This window comes from Clupea harengus, chromosome 15 (genome assembly GCF_900700415.2).
Source record: "Clupea harengus chromosome 15, Ch_v2.0.2, whole genome shotgun sequence".
In the NCBI taxonomy this organism is placed as follows: domain Eukaryota; kingdom Metazoa; phylum Chordata; class Actinopteri; order Clupeiformes; family Clupeidae; genus Clupea; species Clupea harengus.
Window position 1 is genome coordinate 24,944,939 of NC_045166.1, and position 19,095 is coordinate 24,964,033.

The 19,095-nt window shown below is 42.2% G+C and overlaps 1 protein-coding gene across 2 annotated transcripts; it reads right to left on the reverse strand.

Moving 5' to 3' along the window:
• Positions 1 to 1,763: 1,763 nt before the first annotated feature.
• Positions 1,764 to 18,578, reverse strand: sytl3 (synaptotagmin-like 3). Of its 2 annotated transcripts, none has more exons than XM_031581828.1 (16): positions 18,163 to 18,578; positions 11,239 to 11,828; positions 10,578 to 10,793; positions 9,865 to 9,932; positions 9,198 to 9,249; positions 8,677 to 8,749; positions 8,499 to 8,583; positions 7,896 to 8,005; positions 7,574 to 7,702; positions 6,432 to 6,601; positions 5,983 to 6,085; positions 5,149 to 5,319; positions 4,360 to 4,462; positions 3,732 to 3,825; positions 2,831 to 3,036; positions 1,764 to 2,456 (listed from the first exon to the last, which is right to left on the reverse strand). In XM_031581828.1, the coding sequence occupies exons 2-16, from the start codon at positions 11,334 to 11,336 to the stop codon at positions 2,365 to 2,367; spliced, it is 1,770 nt and encodes a 589-aa protein (XP_031437688.1). In that variant the 5' UTR covers positions 11,337 to 11,828; positions 18,163 to 18,578; the 3' UTR covers positions 1,764 to 2,364. The 2 variants fall into 2 exon arrangements, with proteins under 2 accessions (XP_031437688.1, XP_042565860.1); XM_042709926.1 differs by having other exon boundaries at positions 18,101 to 18,181.
• Positions 18,579 to 19,095: the final 517 nt, after the last annotated feature.

Consider the following 19,095-nt stretch of genomic DNA (forward strand, 5'->3'; position numbering starts at 1 on the left):
GTCTTTCTTAGATTTGGGTCTTTCTCACATTTCTTAGATCAGACTTAAAATGGGTCTTGGTCAACCTCCATATCATCTCGTCACTTGTGCACACGATAACAGCAATTTCTTTTTATTTAGTGCAAATGCTTTGGTCCAGTCATGCAGATGAGTGTGTGCTATTGCTGTCTGCAGTTACCTGTAGCATCGAATGTATGTGTCAGGTTGATCAAAATGTATTATGCAGCTTCTCTGTTGAATAGTCATCTTGTGAACCATGTGCCTTACGATTCACTTCCACAACAGGGTGGACTCACAGAGGTTGTTGGTGAGGGTGTGAGGAACACAGCAAGTGACGTGAAATATTGTGCAAATTTAAAATACTTAAAAAAGAAAAAATCAACCAGAGGGTTGTTTTAATTCAAACAGCAAAATTTGCAATAGAAATAACAATACTCCGCCTCACAGCAAGCTACCACCATCTCCAGACTCCCACCCCCTAAGGTAGAAACCCCCTCAGCTTAAATAAAGCCCCTCAATTAGCTAAATTGGTACATGCCAAGATCAGTAGGGGACTACCCAATCTGTTTATACAAAGCTTTACATAATATCAAAATCAATCATTTTGGTCTGTTTACATTTTTAATTTTATAACATTATTATTCAATCATAACTAAACTTGAACAGTGCAAACTACCATCATTTACAAACAAAGAACATAACATTCAAATCAGTCGCTTCTCCCTATCCCAATCAAGTAATAAACTAGGCAATTATCTGGGGCTCGGGTTTCTTGGGGGACGGGAAGTTTGCGGGACCAGGAAGTGAGTGAGATGTTAGTGCAGGTGGTGCATGGATGCGTGTGTGCGTGTTTCCGTGTTGTTGCGTGTAGTAAAAAAGTGGTGATAAGTTTAAATGTCGCAGGTAGTTTCAGGCCTGTTGGTGGAAAGGAGGGGTTGCCTTTTCACACATCTCTCCAAAATATCTCCATGTAAAATGGTGAAACTATTGTTTTTCAAGGATATATTTTGCATTTTTTTTTTATTTTTTTTTTTACATTTGCCAATTTGAGGGTGTGCTAGGCCAGCATGAGGAAATCTAGAGTAACAGTATGTGCCACTAGGTCAGAAAACAAGGTGTTCAGTCATATTTTCACCATTTGCCTTTACTGCACACAAAGGTTTTGTAAGGAACATCGTGCCAAATTACTGTTTGTAGTCCTTTGGGTCAATGCAAACTTTTTTGCCACACAAACATCATCAGGGAATGGATTTGTGGCCTAAAAAATCTTGATTACTGTTAGTTACATCTATTCTTTTCGTCATTGCATCAGCCAATCTAGAGGTCCCTTTTTGAATGAAGGTGGAAAGTCTATGGTCATCAGTCTTGTGATTGTATGCTGTATAATTATTGGGTTCACAAAGAATGTTCGTGGCATACAAGATTTCCCTGTTGTTTCTTAGCGGGCTGTAAATGAGGGTACTGTCCAGGTTCTTTCAGGGTATTTTCCTCCATCCTGCCGCTACATGTTTACAGTATACAACCACTTGGGAACTTGTGTTGAAATTATCGACATGGATAACATTCAGGAAGTTGAACACAAGTGGTAATGGTCAGTTATTGTTAGTGAAAGAGAGACAGCAAAATGAAAATGTTGAACACTTCTAGGGGTTCACCGTTGCACTGACAACATGACTAAGCATTTTGACTACGTTTGTTTATAAACAATGACACAAGGACTTTTCATTCTGTGCAACTCAGTTTGCAGGTCATTCTGTGGTGCTGTTTGTGCAAATTTGAGAAATGCACTTTTTTTTTGAAAAGGGATTATTTGAGAAATGAGAAAAGTAATTCTGGATTTATTTGTATATTTTATTGTTACATATAAAAACAAGTTCATAAGTTAAGAAATAAATAAGAATACACAACCAAAAATGAAACAGTCTTAGGCATGCAACTGTCCGGTTGGTGTCCAGTGTAAATATGCCGAAGCATACATTTAATCAGATAATCTTAGTCATGTAACAGTTCAATTAGGTTGTTCATGATGGATGGTCCTTAACAAGTAATCATCATTTACAGTAGCCATTGTCAGTATTCTGTCTTGTATGGGTTCTGTAACACTGACATAAACAGACATATAAAATCAACTTTTCCATGTTTTGTGTGGAATGCTCATTATCCATATATAATGTGAATATGTAAAGATTTTGATTCATAAATAATGTAAAGTGTGTGTGTGTGTATAGGGGGCTACCATTAGGCAGTGATGTATGCTTAAGAAACAGTATGCTGAAGCACAGGGTAAAGATCCATTTCACAGAGCGACAGAGACAAATGTTTCTCTTGCTTTCCCATTTCTTTTCTCCGAGCTACTGTAGGTTGTCATGGTTTCCTGTTGTTTATATTGGCGCGGAGAGGTAGGCTGACGCTGTGCCACACATTTGGTGCCTGTTGTAAAGGTTGCCATAACAACCCTTTAGCAGATGTTGAGAGAGTGAAAGAGAGAGAGAGAGAGAGAGAGAGAGAGAGAGAGAGAGAGAGAGAGGTTAATGACATTGTTTCTGGGAAGGGGAAAAAAAACAGGCCTGTCACAGCCAGATCACTCTTCAGTCTCACAAATACTCTTCTCCTCTCACTCTCCTCTCACTCTCCTCTCCTCCATGTTCTCCTCTGCCACCCACTCTGTCTCATTCTCCCTCTCTCCTACCCTTTCTCCTCCCTTCCTCCATCTCTCTCTGTCTCTCTCTCCACCCCCTCCTTCTCTCTCAACATAGGTGACCACACAGCCTAATGAATCAGTTCACTCAGTAGTACCAGCCCCCCCCCAAACTCCAGCGCTTCCCTTCACCTCCATGTAGTGTGGCTGTCCCCTGCAGTTTGTCGGCGACGCTGAAGGGCGCGTGCTCCCAGACCTCCAGCTGCAGCGACGCGTCCTGGAGCTCGTGGGGGGTGACCCTGCTGAAGGTCAGCTGGTGGGCCTGCGCCGGGCTGGGGCCCTTCTTCACCACTGGGGTCCTCTGCACCATCTCCCTCTCCCCTGGCAGAGCCAGACAACTGGAGGACATTACATTTACATTTACATTTAGTCATTTAGCAGACGCTTTTATCCAAAGCGACTTACAAGGATGTATACACATTTTTTACATTGATGGCACACTGCACATCAGGAGCAATTAGGGGTTCAGTGTCTTGCTCAAGGACGCTTCGACAGGGAATCGAACTAGCAACCTTCTGATTACTAACCGACTTCTCTACCTCCTGTACCAGTGTCGCCCCCAGGACATGAAGGGACATGTACAAGAGACGTCAGAAGACACATTCAAAAACAAGAGAGATGCACACACAAACCATACACATGTATGTGACCACACACAGACTGTGGTTAAATTTGCTTTGTATGGTGGTTGATGAGAATTAGGCTAATGAGGTAAGAGCGAGATAGTATGCACTGGAAATGTCATGGTATTTAAAGTGCAAGTGATACAATTTAATGGAAGAGGTGTTAACTATACCAGGTAGATATGTGCTCTTAATATTATGCACGTACACAAACACACACACACACACACACACACACACACACACACACACACACACACACACACACACACACACACACACACACACACACACACACACACACACACACACACACACACACACACACACACACACACACACACACACACACACACACACACACACACACACACACACACACACAGGAGGCTGCTGGTATTGTCACTCACCCCTTAATAAATGATGATGTGTGTTTTGAACTGGACAGGTTCTGGACACCGATAATGACTACAGTAAACTGGCCAACTTCATATGGGCCAATGCCTGCACACAGACAAAGGAAATTACGTTTATAATTTACCAGGGCTTAAAGGTTAAAAATCACTGAGCAGAAAGGATAGACTAACGTGTCTGATTCAATAGCTAGGTTTTAAATAAGTGTCAGCCATGTCAACTGGAGTCCAAAACAAATGGAAAAGAATGGAACAAATATAATAATGTATTAAATACATTCATGAAATTGTGCCATTGGTGCCATTTGGCTTCAAAATGTCCCTAAACTAACCATTTGGATCCAATGGTTAATATAGGGAGGTAAGGAAAATAGTGAAAGAAACCATGGATCAAGATGCTGCAAATCCCATGTGTCAATGTGTCAATGAGTCAATGTGATATGTAATAGGCTTTATAAGAACTGCAAATGTAACACTGTCAGTAGAATAAACAGGAGTTGTAGTAAATGGAAGATGAATTAGTTAGCGTGAATGTCACAGTAGTGGTGGTATTAATGGTTTGGTAGTGCTAGTTCTCATGATAGCAATGACTTTTGTGTTAGTTTCAGTGGTATTTTTGCCTCACCAGTGCTGTTCAGCTTGCAGATCTGGGTGAGAGATGAGAACTTGACTCTGAGGAGCAGCTCCCCAGCAACCTGCTCCACACTGCCCCCTTGTGGTTGTTCTGTCTAAAAACAGGAAAAACAACAGCTAAGTCAGTCTGTCCAGAAAGGGGGCTGTTGTGTACTTTATCACAGCTGTTTCAGATTTCAGTCCCAGAGAACCAGAGTGATTGTGTTAGCCAACAAGCCCGGTATTGTTGCCTGCTGTCATATTTAGTATGATTGTAGTATTACTTTTAAAACCTGAATGATGAAAGTGAGAAAACTGATTCAACTCCCCTACAATCAGATGTGCTACAAGCTACATTAACTTGTTATATGAAAGTTTGAGGATGAATACCATTGTTTCATATATTTACTGTTACAGCTCTTTTAGGAGCCATTTAATTCTTTTGGCGCTGCAGTTAAACCAGCTTTTAAAGCAGACACTGGTATAATGCCGTGCCTAGTTCACCCATTTTAAAGATGGTACCTTTGGACAGAGAGCGTATAATGCTGCGCCTAGTTCACCCATTTTAAAGATGGTACCTTGGGACAGAGAGCGTATAATGCTGTGCCTAGTTCACCCATTTTAAAGATGGTACCTTGGGACAGAGAGGGTATAATGCCGTGCCTAGTTCACCCATTTTAAAGATGGTACCTTGGGACAGAGAGGGTATAATGCTGTGCCTAGTTCACCCATTTTAAACACGGTACCTTGGGACAGAGAGGGTATAATGCTGTGCCTAGTTCACCCATTTTAAAGACGGTACCTTGGGACAGAGAGGGTACCACATGAGCCCTTGTGTGCTAGAGTCTTCAAACCTCCAACTATCCAGGGGAATGAGAACTTCTCCCAGGAAGACCTTCCGCCTCAGGGTCTCGGAATGCCACACTGAGGCCTGGAGCGTCCGTGAGGCCAGCAGCTCCCGAGCAATGGAGCGCTGTGGGGAAGAAAGGCGTTGACAATTAGTCAGTGATCATTTTCATTAATCGTCCATTCCATTCGTTATTCTCATAAGCTGTTTTATAAGGTCATATCATTCTAATGAACTTTGAAATGCATTTAATACAGCATGACACGATCAATAATAATATAACTCATTAAATATCGAATACGCTTAAACCAAGACAGTGACTATATCTCATCAAGGGCTAATCCATGGTTTCCCTGGTGTGACTGACTTCACATAGTTTATTTGACTGTGGTCAATGTGAAAGTGTTACAGTAAGGACGAAACTGCAAAGATGAACTATATTTCTCAGAAATAGAGCAGAGCGTTCCTGTAGGTTAGTGGCGCGTATCATAAACAATACCGCTAGTGGTTTGTGTTGACCTAATTAAGCTGTTATGCAACGTCAAAAAATATCTCATGACAGCACGGCAACATCGGTGTGCAGCAGCTCAGAATGAAAGAAACCTGGACATTCTCCAAATCTGAAGCATGAACAGAAGTCAATAGTGCCATTTCAGGTTTTAACTGCCCCAGTTATCATTATATTGCTGGGCCATTGGGGCCAGTTTATTTCCCAGTCCTCATTAGACATCGGACACAATCCAATACGAACACATCATCAAATGCAGACATGGCAGTCATTGCTCTCACCTGTAAGGTCTCCTGGAAGATGGGGTCTGTTGTGTTCTTTATCACAGCTGTCTTCATCTTAGTGCTCTGGGATTTATCGGGCAGTAGGTAGACCTTTACATAGCTGAGACAGGAGTGGGACACAGGCGCACATTAACATCAAGTGAGATAGAAAGCTTCATTCTTGTCATTCTCATAGACACTGTCATCATCATTTTCAACTTTCATTTTTTACTTCACACAGTGTAAAGTCATAGCAGGAATCACAGCAGTGATGTTGATTTATTTTTCAAGTCAATTTATAACATAAATCACTTCGATACCATCACAGCCTTAGAAATAGTATAGTATGCAAATCAGTTGCAAATCAGAAATAGTATAGCATGCAAATCAGTTGCAAATCAGTCCTTTGCTTTGTCATAAATACAGTGTTTAGAGGATTCATTTTAAAAGGTGATATCTGTACTGACGGGTGACACTTCTTCTTCTTGGTGTCCCCGTGGGTGAGGTTCCTGCAGGCCCCCACGACCACCTCGAAGCAGGAGGAGCTGAAGCTGTAGGCCAGAGCCAGCTCCAACTCTCCCGTCACGCCGGAGCTCTCAATCAGTCCGCAATCTGTGCTGGTGCTACTGCTGCTGCCCTGTCAACAACAACAACGACGAAGTCAATACACATAAATAATAATATACTTACACACAGGAACACATGTGTGCACAGAGACACATCAACTCAGATACACACACACATTTTAAATTCAACATAAAAAAGCTTTGGAGATAGTATGTATTATATTTTGAGATGTTATTTATTAAAAAAATTCCAATTTGGTTTTTAACTTTAATTCTCTTCTCTTTGTTGCAGTACAACAACCAACCACCGGGGCATGAAATGTGACAAGCACAAGCATACATTTCTATCAGAGAACTAGAGCAATGCTGATGTATTTTGCAAGACAGGATAGGATGTAAGATAGGATGCTCTGATTTACTGATAAAGTGCCTTCCGTTTAAACGCCTAATCTGCCTGCTGTTTGTGAGTCCTTCATCTTAAGCCTTACTGTGTAATGTGATACCTTATTAAACACCACCCACTGGATGTATAAGTACTATTCAATGATTCATGCAAGTTATCCAACAGCATGTAATGTGTGCATTATTAGCATATGACCCTCCCCCCCCCCCCCCCCCCCCCACACACACACACAGACACTACACTCACACATACACATACCCCCCCCCCCACACACACACACACACACTGTACTCACACATACACATAACCCCCCCTCCCCCCTCACACACACACACACTCACACACACACACACTGTACTCACACATACACATACCCCCCCCCCCTCCCTCACACACACACACACTCACACACTGTACTCACACATACACATTACCCCCCCCCCGACACACACACACACACACACACACACACTGTACTCACACATACACATAACCCTGTCCCGCCTCCCTCATACAGACACACGCTGTACTCACACACACACACACACACACACACACACACACACACACACACACACACACACACACACACACACACACACACACACACACACACACACACACACACACACACACACACCCTCTTCTCTCCTGAGTAGCCTGAGCTCTGGGACGTATCCTCATCTCCACAAAGTGCTGAGGACGACCTTCTCCTCTCCTGCACCTGCTCCTTGCTCCTCTTAAAAAGGCTTTGGAAGCACGGTACTTGCTGCAGGTGCAAAAAAAAAAGTTTCCATTTAAAGGAAATTGGTAATTTATTTTTTACCACTAATTCCTGGTATGCTTTATTGTGTTATCAGTGGTGACTATTGGATTTAGTATCCATGTAGTTTAGTAGTAGTAGTAGATTTAGTATCCATGTAGCAGTTTAGTATCCATGGCCTTATGTGATTGGTTCTTACATTGGCAGATATATTGATGGCAGTGTCTGATTGGCTCCGGTCTATGCTGCCATGTTCCACAGTCAGCAGGTCTGGCTCTGCCCTAACATCCTCTTGGGACTTGGAGATTTCTGCATTGGGGTGAGAGCAGAATGTCATAAATAAATAACTAACAATCAACCACTATTAGATTGATTCAAAACGAACAGTATAACCACAACTCACAGCCACGTACAGAGTACCAATGAATGTGTGCGACTTGAGTTGAAGTTGACATCCAGAAAGGCCACATGTTTGTAAGTGTTATGTCGTGAAAGCATAAGAATGGTCATTGTGATACAATAGCTGGGTTTCCATCCAAATCATTAGCATACTGTTATGTGAGATCAAAAAGTGAATACAATCTGCAACAATACAACAAATGTGATTTGATGCAAATAAACCTATTTCTATTAACCTTAATCACATCATACCCTACGCAAATCGAGAGTTAATCCACCCCCCTCCAGCGATTTAGCAAATTCGAGTTATGTGAATTTCAACCGTTTCCTTTCAGGATTTCCTAGTCAAATGGTTAAAAGTCGCTTTCAAAAGTTGGAAAGAAACCCAGCTACTGGTGCTTACTTTTGATGCGGGTTGTGAACGACATCATCAGATCTTCCATGGATTTTGTGAATGGTTTGGGGCTTCCTTTAGAATTTTTCCAGGACTGTTATAAATTAATAAATAAATAAAATGATCAGCGATTAGCAGTGATGAGTATTTTAGTCCTTGAGTGCATCGTTACAGTGCTTCCACTTACCGATAATCTGTTAAACGGTGGTGTGAACACATTCTGCACTGGTGGAGGAGTTGGCGGGACAATTGCAATATAACTGGAGCAGAAACACAAATTGATTTTCTCGTCAGTGTCAGAATTGAGTTGAAACAGGTGTTTGACAGGTTTACTTCTAAAACATGAAGTATGCTATGTTATGTCATACTCAATTCACATTACAGAACGTACATTTCTAAAACCAGAAATATTTCAATGATGACATTGATCAGGGGCATAGGAAAAACACAATCTAAGTACATACTTATTGATCAGTGCAAGTCACAATATGTGATTGCATCCTACCAGTGAAACTGGGAACAGAACCCATTGCCCCATGTGATGATAGATAGTTTTGTTATAATTGTTATAATTTAGTTTCAAAGCTACAACTGTAGCCTACTCGAGGCTATATCAGACGGGTACGTTTTGGACATCATCTCATGACCCACCCCCCAGTGTCAAACGCTGATACATGTAGAAATGCACAAAACACAAAGGCCACTTACCTGAGCCTTTGGTAGGACCTAAGTAGTATTTCTCCAATGGTGTCATGTTTGTCTGTGGAAGGAAAGTCAAAGAAATGAAAAAAAATAAATGAGGGATATGGTTCAAAGGAAGCACACGATTCACACGGTTTGATCAAATATTCCTGCACTATTCTCCTGGGGTATGCCTCAGCATAGCAGAGGAAATGAATACATTATTCAGAACAATGATTCCTTTTTTCCACAAAACAGTACCAGGCCATGACTGTGAGTTTAGTCTGACAAGTCAAGCATTGTATGACATTCCAATTAATGAGAGATGAGAGAGATGATGGCAAAAGTAGAACTTGTTCTACCGAATAATACTGCCGTCCCACAAGCGTTAAAGTCATCTGGTCTCTCACAATAGATAGAAATGACTTACTCCCACCTCTGACTAAATTCCAATGAGTAAAAGCATGCTGTGGCTTCAGACCACCATTCAAAGATGACTCAGCCCTCAACTGTGTCAAATCTGAATTTCCTGCCTTTTTTTCTGGGCAGTAAAGTCTGTAGCAGATTAGGGTGTTTCTTCTAAACTGAATGGGAGGTATGGTACGGGGTGTGCTTGTGTAGTGATTCAGTCTAATGGAAAAAGCCAGCTCAGCATGGAGTCTGCCGGCAACGCCAAACCACCGTGCAAGCGCACCTGTCTCTCGGGGGAACTTCTTGGCTCGCTCCTCCATGAACCATTCACCAGATTTGATCTTAACATCCCTGTGGTAGAAGAGGACACGGGTGGGTTTACTAGACACGTCCATTATGTTGGCCTGCGTGTGTTTGTGTGTGTGTGTCCTGTGTCGCCTCCATAAAATACACGTGTGTGTTGCAGTGTGCCGCTTGTGGCAATAAAAGAACTGACTTGTTTGTTGGTTTGGTTCTACCGGTCATAGTAGGCTTGTAGAATACTGATTTAACCATTTCTGTCTTTCAGGGTGGTGAATATGTAACTCTTTCAGTGTACTCTTAAACTATAAAGATAAACAGTCAGTGCCGTTTAGATTGGCTGATTCAGGTAGGCTGTTCACTTCCCTTCCAATCTTAATTCAGAACTCCATAGTGCTTTTAAAGACATAGCAAGCATATGTCTTCAAATAATTTATTAGTCTACTTTATTACTTTTTTTATGAATTTTTATAAGGAATTCTTACATATTTGTATTTACTCAGTATCAAGAGGCTTCGGCACATCTCCCTTAGTCTGACCTACCTGTAGGCATGACAGACGGTACATCGGCACATCTCCCTTAGTCTGACCTACCTGTAGGCATGACAGACGGTACATCGGCACATCTCCCTTAGTCTGACCTACCTGTAGGCATGACAGACGGTACATCGGCACATCTCCCTTAGTCTGACCTACCTGTAGGCATGACAGACGGTACACTTCCACTCGTGAGGGCTCACACACACTCGGCACTTGCTGCAGATGCGGTGGCTGCAGCCCCGGCACACTGCACCGCTGTTCCAGAACTTTCCGAGGGGTCGCTGGCAGCGCGCGCACGTCCGCTCGCTGTACTGCCGGCAGAAACTCTTGGCCCCCCGCCGCCGCAGCTCCTGGAGCTCCAGTTTCAGTCGCCTGATAAGAAGGAAGATCGTTTGGAAAAAATAAACACACGAAACTTTGTTTCCTAAAGTTCACAGTAAAAACAAATCTTAACCACTAAGTATGTAAGAGTACTGATTGAAAATAAAAGAGGAATACATAATTTCTTTGAGGACATGTAAAAAGACCTGTATGGAGAAGGATCAGAAGAGTGATATACTGCTTCTCACTGATGTATCGGATTAAATTAACAGGTCTGTTCATCATCATCAAGTGTATTTGTCACCAATTAACCAAATGAAGCTATAACATATAGCTTGACATTGAGTGAACATTCCTTTAAAATTAGACTTGGTGAAATAAATAACATTTTTCAACTATAGTGAGTTCTGACACAAACTCACACTAACACAAACCTCTCACAAGACTCTCCCGAAACATGTGGACACATATGATCTTTAAAAGATAGATGACATACCTTATTCTATCCTCCTCCACAGAGCGCAGAGTTTTATCCCGCTGGAGAACTTCCAGCACCTTCTCTCTCTCCAGAGCTTGGAGTAGACTGAGATCCATGATGCTGGGATTTTCACTCTTTATCTGAATCTAGGACTCCAGAACATACCCACAGATCCACAAACACACACCACCGAGGTAGCCTTTCTTTCTGTTTGTAGTCTTTTTGAAAAAGGTCCTTGTGTCACAAGCTCTTTCACTAAACCACAGAGCTCAAGGATAAGTGGTCCAACTGATCTCTAGCAAAGATTCTCTAGAAAGCCTAGATCAAAAGATGAGTTGCACCTTACACACTCAGTTTTATCAGGGCAGTGCCCTCAGTTATGACTTCCTGGTGACGTTAAGAGCACGTCACCAAAGAAAAAAAAAAGTCTTGGATGTCTTGATCACGGTGTTCCGACCCATCAGACCGTGTGGTGTCCTAACCAGTGAACTCCTAATTCAGTAGAGTCCTTAAATAATCCACTCTTCTTGCGCTCTGTTAAGGTCCTGCTATATCGCTCTTCTCCTGATGTGTCGGCAATCCAAAGAGATGTGTTTTCCTTACTGCTCCTGAAAACCAAAAAACAAAGACTTACAACCTTTGCACATTCTATCTTCCTGGACGACTCCAACTGGTTGTCATCGGTGTGCAGAGAATTGTTTTGTGTTTTTTTGGGGGGGTAGGAGGGAACAGATGGAAGTAACCCTCCACCCCACTGCCATGTAAACATGTCTATGTCTTACTGTCAAACCCCAGCCTTCACCACAGAGAAACCGCAACCTGTGTGGCAGAACGCACCAAGGGACCACCACACACACAAACACACACACACACACACACACACACACACACACACACACACACACACACACACACACACACACACACACACACACAAACGCACAAGCACACAAGCACACGCACACATAGTAAATGCCAAGCCTTAAATTATTGATGCCTAGGCTTTTTTTTTTCAGTGGGCAAATGTTCCCTTTTTCTCTCTCTGTTCCTCAAACACTGGAAGGCTAGAAGATGGGGGGGTAGTCACATCAGTCGTAATCCAGTCGTTCCTTGTGCTTAGAGATAAAGCAGCCCCAGCATTATCCTGGCAAACCAGGAGCAACCCATAAAAGCCTATTAGCGTCAAATGCAATCAGTACATCTATTGACTGTGCATTTGGCCATGCCTGGGGACACTGGGCATTGTTGTTATGTGACCGTGCTCTGTCATGTCTTGTATCTTTACTGGGCCAGACTGTTATCTCCACATTCCCCCTTGAGACAGACCTCTTGAAGGCTCAGTCAAAGAAAGGCAGAGGAAAGTACTCAAAAACCAAGGAGGAAATGGCCAGGGATGAATTACCTACCTGCCCCAAAATAATGACTAGCTATTCCCTTTGATGGGTTGAGTTACATATGAGAGCTTCGATCAATCTGAGTCAGTCCTAATGTATTTCAATACTTAACGTCATTAAGCTGAGAAATTGAGTTCAGAGGTTCAGCAGCTTACACGCCATTCTGACTAACATTTGAAATCAATGGAACATGCTAGGGTTAGGTCAAAGAGTCAAGTTCGATGAAATGTGTTTTTGAAGATTCATGCTTCTTGGTACATGGTTCACTGAAGATACCCATGACTAAATAAAGACTTCCTCATATGCCCCAAGAGTCTGAAGTATGCCTGTGTGAAATTTTCATGAGTCTTTTTCTAGCTTTGTTGTTCGCAGGCAAACTAGCTCCCCAGGACAGCTATGACAAGGAAGAGTTACGATAGTGGCACACTGAAGTCAATTATTGCTGCGTCATGTTTGTTTAATAACGCTGTACATATATTTTTTATCCTTTAACTTTGCTTGAGTCACGTCTGCCAAAGCAGTGAGCACCAGACAGTAATATATATAAAATATATAATTTCACTCTCTGTCTTACATACACATGCACACAGACACAGTGTTGCATTTACAAAACACTGACACACTATGTGCACTGCAAGGTTGGATGGAAGATGCAAGGTCTGTGTCACCACATCAACCCACGCTGCACCAAACCCCCAAGGTGCATGTCCCCTGTCTTAAAATGAACGATACTATTTGCACATATATATTGCATGTGACAGTACTACACGCTTGCATATTTACGTGTTTTGATATCCAGAAACAGATGAGCACTCAATAGCTTTAACTTGTGTGTGTGTGTATGGTGGGGTGGGAGGGTTAAAAAATATATAATTAGAATTTTGATTTCTAATACCTATTACATTTAAATGAGATGCAACCTTCAAGAAATCCATAAGTCATAAATCAAATATAGTCTAAAATCAAATACAGTGTAAACAAATCAATCATAGACTAAAAATCTAATATAAAATTGAAGCATGCATTAAGCACGAACAGGCCAGGCAAATTCCGGTGAAAGAAATCCAAATGCTGGGATTAGGCACTGGAACCTTAAACTGTGTGCCTGGGATTTGGCCATATGTTCTGTTACATTTACATTTAGTCATTTAGCAGACGCTTTTATCCAAAGCGACTTACATATGTGCGACTTACAATGTATACACATTTTACATTTACACTGATGGCACACTGCACATCAGGAGCAATTAGGGGTTCAGTGTCTTGCTCAAGGACGCTTCGACAGGGAATCGAACTAGCAACCTTCCGATTACTAAACGACTTCTCTACTTCTCGACTTCTCTACCACTGTACCACTGTCGCCCCTGTTGATAGGGTAGTGGCATCATTATCAGAATAATGGAGTTCGGGTAGCAGATCTTGCCATCACTAAAATGTAGTGACTAAATCCAAATCCCAACTGTTTGCAGTTTACTTATCTGTGGGCAATTTTGCAATACACATCTATGGTTAGCTGTTAATGGCTGTTTATTTACGCAAGTTAATTGCTATGTATTAGGATATTACTAAAGTTGACATTGTAGTAAACTAATCAAACTTTGCAATGACCCTGTCTTACCAGTTAATGACTAATACAGTTCCTGTGACACAGTCTTCATATAGCCCTAGCAGACACACACACATAATGTGAATGTAACACACACATTTTTTCAGATTCTGATATTATGGCAACTGCACCGCTGTATACAAAACTAGTAGGCCCATGAGATCTATGACATATCCCAATATGATAATATGCCTATATTAAAACAAGGAAAGGACAAACCAGTTCTGTCCTCATCTTCAACAAATGATGTTGAGTATTCATATTAACCAATACACATCACCTCTCCCCTTAAAATAAGTGGCAGGTAACACTGAGTCCAATGAAACGAAATGAGCAAAGGGACACATTCGCATATTAGGCTACAATGTAAACACAACAAAAGCAAGGTTAAAGACATGACATGAAATGGGACGCCAAGTATACCTGCCACAGCAAAGCACTTATGGGAACTGAAAACCCTTAGAAGTGACGTCCAATATGTGCCATCGGTGTCTGCAGCGAGGCCTCTCGTCTCAGACTGCTGTCCTAGTTACCGCAGAGTCTAAAGGGGGCCCTGAGAGAGGAAGCACGCGTCACCCTTGGCTTCCCTCCTAAAAACCAAAAATGCCGGGAGGTCAAACTAAGCGTTGGGTCGGTTGGAACATCAGCGGTGATGACTTCATTTACCTGAAGTCACAGGGCTTCTCAAACTGTTGAGGCGGACGAGTGGTCACCGAGAAACAGTTGATGAGTGTTCATGACATGAGTCTCTCTCTCCCCCACCCCTCTATATTTGCAGCCCACACACACACAGAGCAAGCGAGAGAGGGAGAGAGAGAAAGAGTGAGAGAGAGAGAGAGAGAGAAAGAGAGAGAGAGAAAGAGAAAGAAAGAGAGAGAGAGAGAAAGAGAGAGAGAGCACAACGGTCATACTGAGACAATGATAAGGGACAGGCATGGTGCCAACCTCTAGCAGATATGGTCTCACTCATTCATGAAGCCATGCCACCCACCCCTCCACACGGCACACATGCACTGCTGCACTGCTGCACTGCCTCCATGCTGGGGAATGCCAGGCTAAAACAAGCACAAATGACTGTGCTTCACTACAGTGGGAGCTGTAATCTGCATTACATCTTCCAGGAAGGACTGGTGCTGCATCTCTCTGTCACCTACACACTTTCGAACACACACACACACACACACACACACACACACACACACACACACACACACACACACACACACACACACACACACACACACACACACACACACACACACACACACACACACACAGAGCAATCATATGGCTATGCAGACACATTGGTAGGAAATACCCCTGAGGCTCGACCAGAGGTTCTCGTGAAATATTACAATGGGTCATCTTACCACAGACAACATCCAGGAAGGGTTGAGGAAGTGCTACAAATTTAAATGCGCTCTCTCTTTCTCTTTCTCTCTCTCTCTCTCTCTCTCTCTCTCTCTCTCTCTCTCTCTCACTCTCTCACACACACACACACACACACACACACACACACACACACACACACACACACACACACAAGCACACTCAGACTCATACACATTACACACAGACAAACTCTGAAGTATTATCTGACTTAGAAATATGAAAAGAGTCATAGGAAAGTGTGTAGGAAAGAGCGTAAAAGCAACAATAGTGTCCTTTGTTGTCTTCTTTGAGCCTGTTCTAGTTAAAGCAGCAGTGTTAGCTAACAGACTGCTCCTCCATTGCACCACTGACTTACAATGCACAGTGTGCTAACACAATCTTTGCCAGACAAGATGGATGGCCCATCTTCTCAAAAGATAACGGAGTGGTTAATACTGTTGGAATGCACTGAAATTGTAGTTGATGAATACAAGGCCAAAGAAACTGAAGTCCTAAACGGTGTGCTTTGGATGTTGCAATATGTTCTGTTGATAGGATAATGGCACATCATTATCAGAATAATGATGATAATGAGTGTTTGGGTGGCAGATTTTGCCATCACTGCATCACTGATTCCAAATCCTGTTTGCAGTTTACTTCTCTGTAGGTCATTTTGCAAACTATAACTAAAGGTGACATTGTAGTTCTCTAATCAAACTTGGCAATGACCCTGTCTTAGCAGTTAATGGCCCCTATTTTTTGGGAAACAGCCAATTTCGCCCAGGCGGGTTGTCCAAACTCCAGCGATAAACAAAATCCACCAAAGCATGGATTTCTGAATACAGGAATGGCGGGAAAAACAGTGAGAGTGACAGTGAACATTATAATGCACCAATCATAAACTATCACTGCCCAAGTGTGATTTATCTATCTTAATATCAAGTTTCCTTTTTTGGAAGAGTGTATTAGCAAGGAAGCAGGAGCAAACCTATGCAATTAATCTATCTAGGATATCCTCTAAGTAAACACATATCCTGGCAGACTTTTTAAAAAAGTATAAAATGTTTTTATTTTTTTAAGGTTAAACCTTATTAAAGACTTGAGCGTCTGGGAAAAGGTAGACCTAGTCTAACTTGAATTAAATGCTCAGTCAGCAGTAAACAAATGTCATCCTTGATGTAAATACGCAATAATGACCGTGTTACGTCCCTCAAACCCTCGGACGCCTCAGAACATTGCAGTACAACTTGGCATTGACAGTATGACAGTGTGGGACGCGCAAATTACCTGAACTGTGGTGCACCGTCATGACAACACGCACACACACAAGTAGAAAACTAGGAGTTTTCAACACAATTGTGGCTCCCCACCACCCCTAAGCATCGGATTTGGCTCCCTGCAACTTCTTCCTCTTGCCCAAGATGAAGTTCAAGCTGAGGGTTCACCATTTTGACACAGTGGAGAAGATCCAAAGCTCATCGCAGATGGTGCTGGATATGCTTAAAGAATGGTACTTCCAGGGAGCGTCACAAGCGTGGCAGGAGCACTTGGAGCGCTGTATCACTGCACAAGGTAACTATCCCGAAGGAGAGGTATGTTTTTTGCTCTTTATAGGTGCAGTCCTGGAACTTTTTGATCGCACCTCGATATGACCTCTCATATCTTATGCATTCCCCATTGTGTAGCCTACTAGTTACTGCTGCTCTCGCATTTTACGCATCAGGTTATTTCCTTGCCTCTGGGATATCCTATATCCTTAGTATATCTACACATACAGTCACCAGTAGCCTGGTGTTACACAAATGAATAGGCTACATTTAGGTCCACTCTCTCCCGCTGATCCAGTGGTCAGCTAAACAGGCTTTCACTCACTTGTTCGGTTATGCAGGGATTCTGGATGCATCAACTGCACTAAATAGCTTACAGTTTGTTCCCATAACAGTACTACGTAAAAAGCCAAGTAAAGGATAACATTTAAATCTAATTAGCGTTGAATACCATAGTCAACTGAGACGAACTTAATGTGCTGTTGCAGTAGATTAAAAGCTTAAGATTATTCTTTTGCATCACCACACAGTACGTAGCCTATGCTATTGGGGAAAGGCGTGAAAGTAGCATACTTAAAAAACACGGGTTTCTATCCAAAAATGTTTATGTCCATAGAAAATAGAACTGACCTCTCCTATTCCCATAAGTCGCACAGCAGCAAGTGCCAGAGTGTCTGCTAAAACATTTAACATTGCAGTACAGATGAAAGCACTACATTTTTTTTCTACATTATGTGTTCTATTAAATGTAGACAAACCAGTTCTGTCCTCATCTTCCACAAATAATGCTGAGTCTTCATATTAACCAATACACATCACCTCTCCCCTTAAAATAAGTGGCAGGTAAAACTGAGTCCAATGAAACGAAATGAGCAAAGGGACACATTTGCATATTAGGCTACAATGTAAACACAACAAAAGCAAGGCTAATGACATGACATAAAACGGGACGCCAAGTATACCTGCCATAGCAAAGCACTTATGGGAACCCACAATTAGAAGTGACAGGCAACATGAGACATACTTCAGCCAGAGACTCACTTTAGCATCCGTTGCGAGGCCTCTCGTCTCAGACTGCTGTCCTGGTTACCGCGGAGATGCGCGCTAGAGTTTTAAAGGGGGCCCTGAGAGCGGAAATAGGCGTCACCTGTGGCTTCCTTCCTGAGCGATACAAAATTCTCGTGCACGATGGTGGTCAGCCAGGGGCTTTAATAGAAAAGAGACTGACACAGCTTTTCTATCAAGCAGAACAGCAGGTGACTATTTGAATTGTAGGCCTTTACAACTCATTCTCCAACCTCATCTTTCATTGTTACCCTTTGGCCAAAGAAATTTCACAACATAATGGTATCCCGGAGCGAAACATTTAGGACGGTTGCGTAACCGAACATGTAACTACAGGATGTGTTAATCTCTGATAGAGAGAATGCTTACATCTAGATTTGGGGATTCTAAAGTGAATTATTTTGTATTCTGAAAGGAAAAGGAAAATGACTGACTCACTAGTCGATATGAAGGCTCGTTCGCATGGGTGGGGTGTTGGACTTGATTCGTAGCCCACTTGTTAGTAATTGGTAGACCATACATTTCTGGAAAGCTTTGTGACATACACGTTTTTAAAGAGACAAGTTGGCAGTCATTTAATCCGTGGTATAGTTATATATTTATAATATTCTGTAACCCATCAAGTCCACTAAAACATTTGTTAATGTAGATATAGGCAACATAGTGGACCTAGGCGTAACGCCTTATTGTTTGCTATTACTCTTAATTCATTTTAACCAATACAGTTAACAGTTCTCAATATCGTACCCAATATAATTAAGTAATTATTACAGAACCCAGACAGCAGTGGCATAGCCAGAATGTTATATTCCCGTCAGGCCTGGGCTTTACTATCTGGGTAGCAGTGTGACATTTCACCTACTCAGTTAAGTACAGTGTGGTACATTCGCAA

Bases quoted from the DNA above. Each gene is read 5' to 3' on its own strand.
- sytl3 (XM_031581828.1), bottom strand. From the start codon at position 11,336: ATGGATCTCAGTCTACTCCAAGCTCTGGAGAGAGAGAAGGTGCTGGAA. The intron at 7,703-7,895 runs GTAAGAACCAAT...TTGCACCTGCAG, and splicing joins CCATCAATATATCTGCCAAT to CAAGTACCGTGCTTCCAAAG. The intron at 5,320-5,982 runs GTGAGAGCAATG...TCTTCCCCACAG, and splicing joins TCTTCCAGGAGACCTTACAG to CGCTCCATTGCTCGGGAGCT.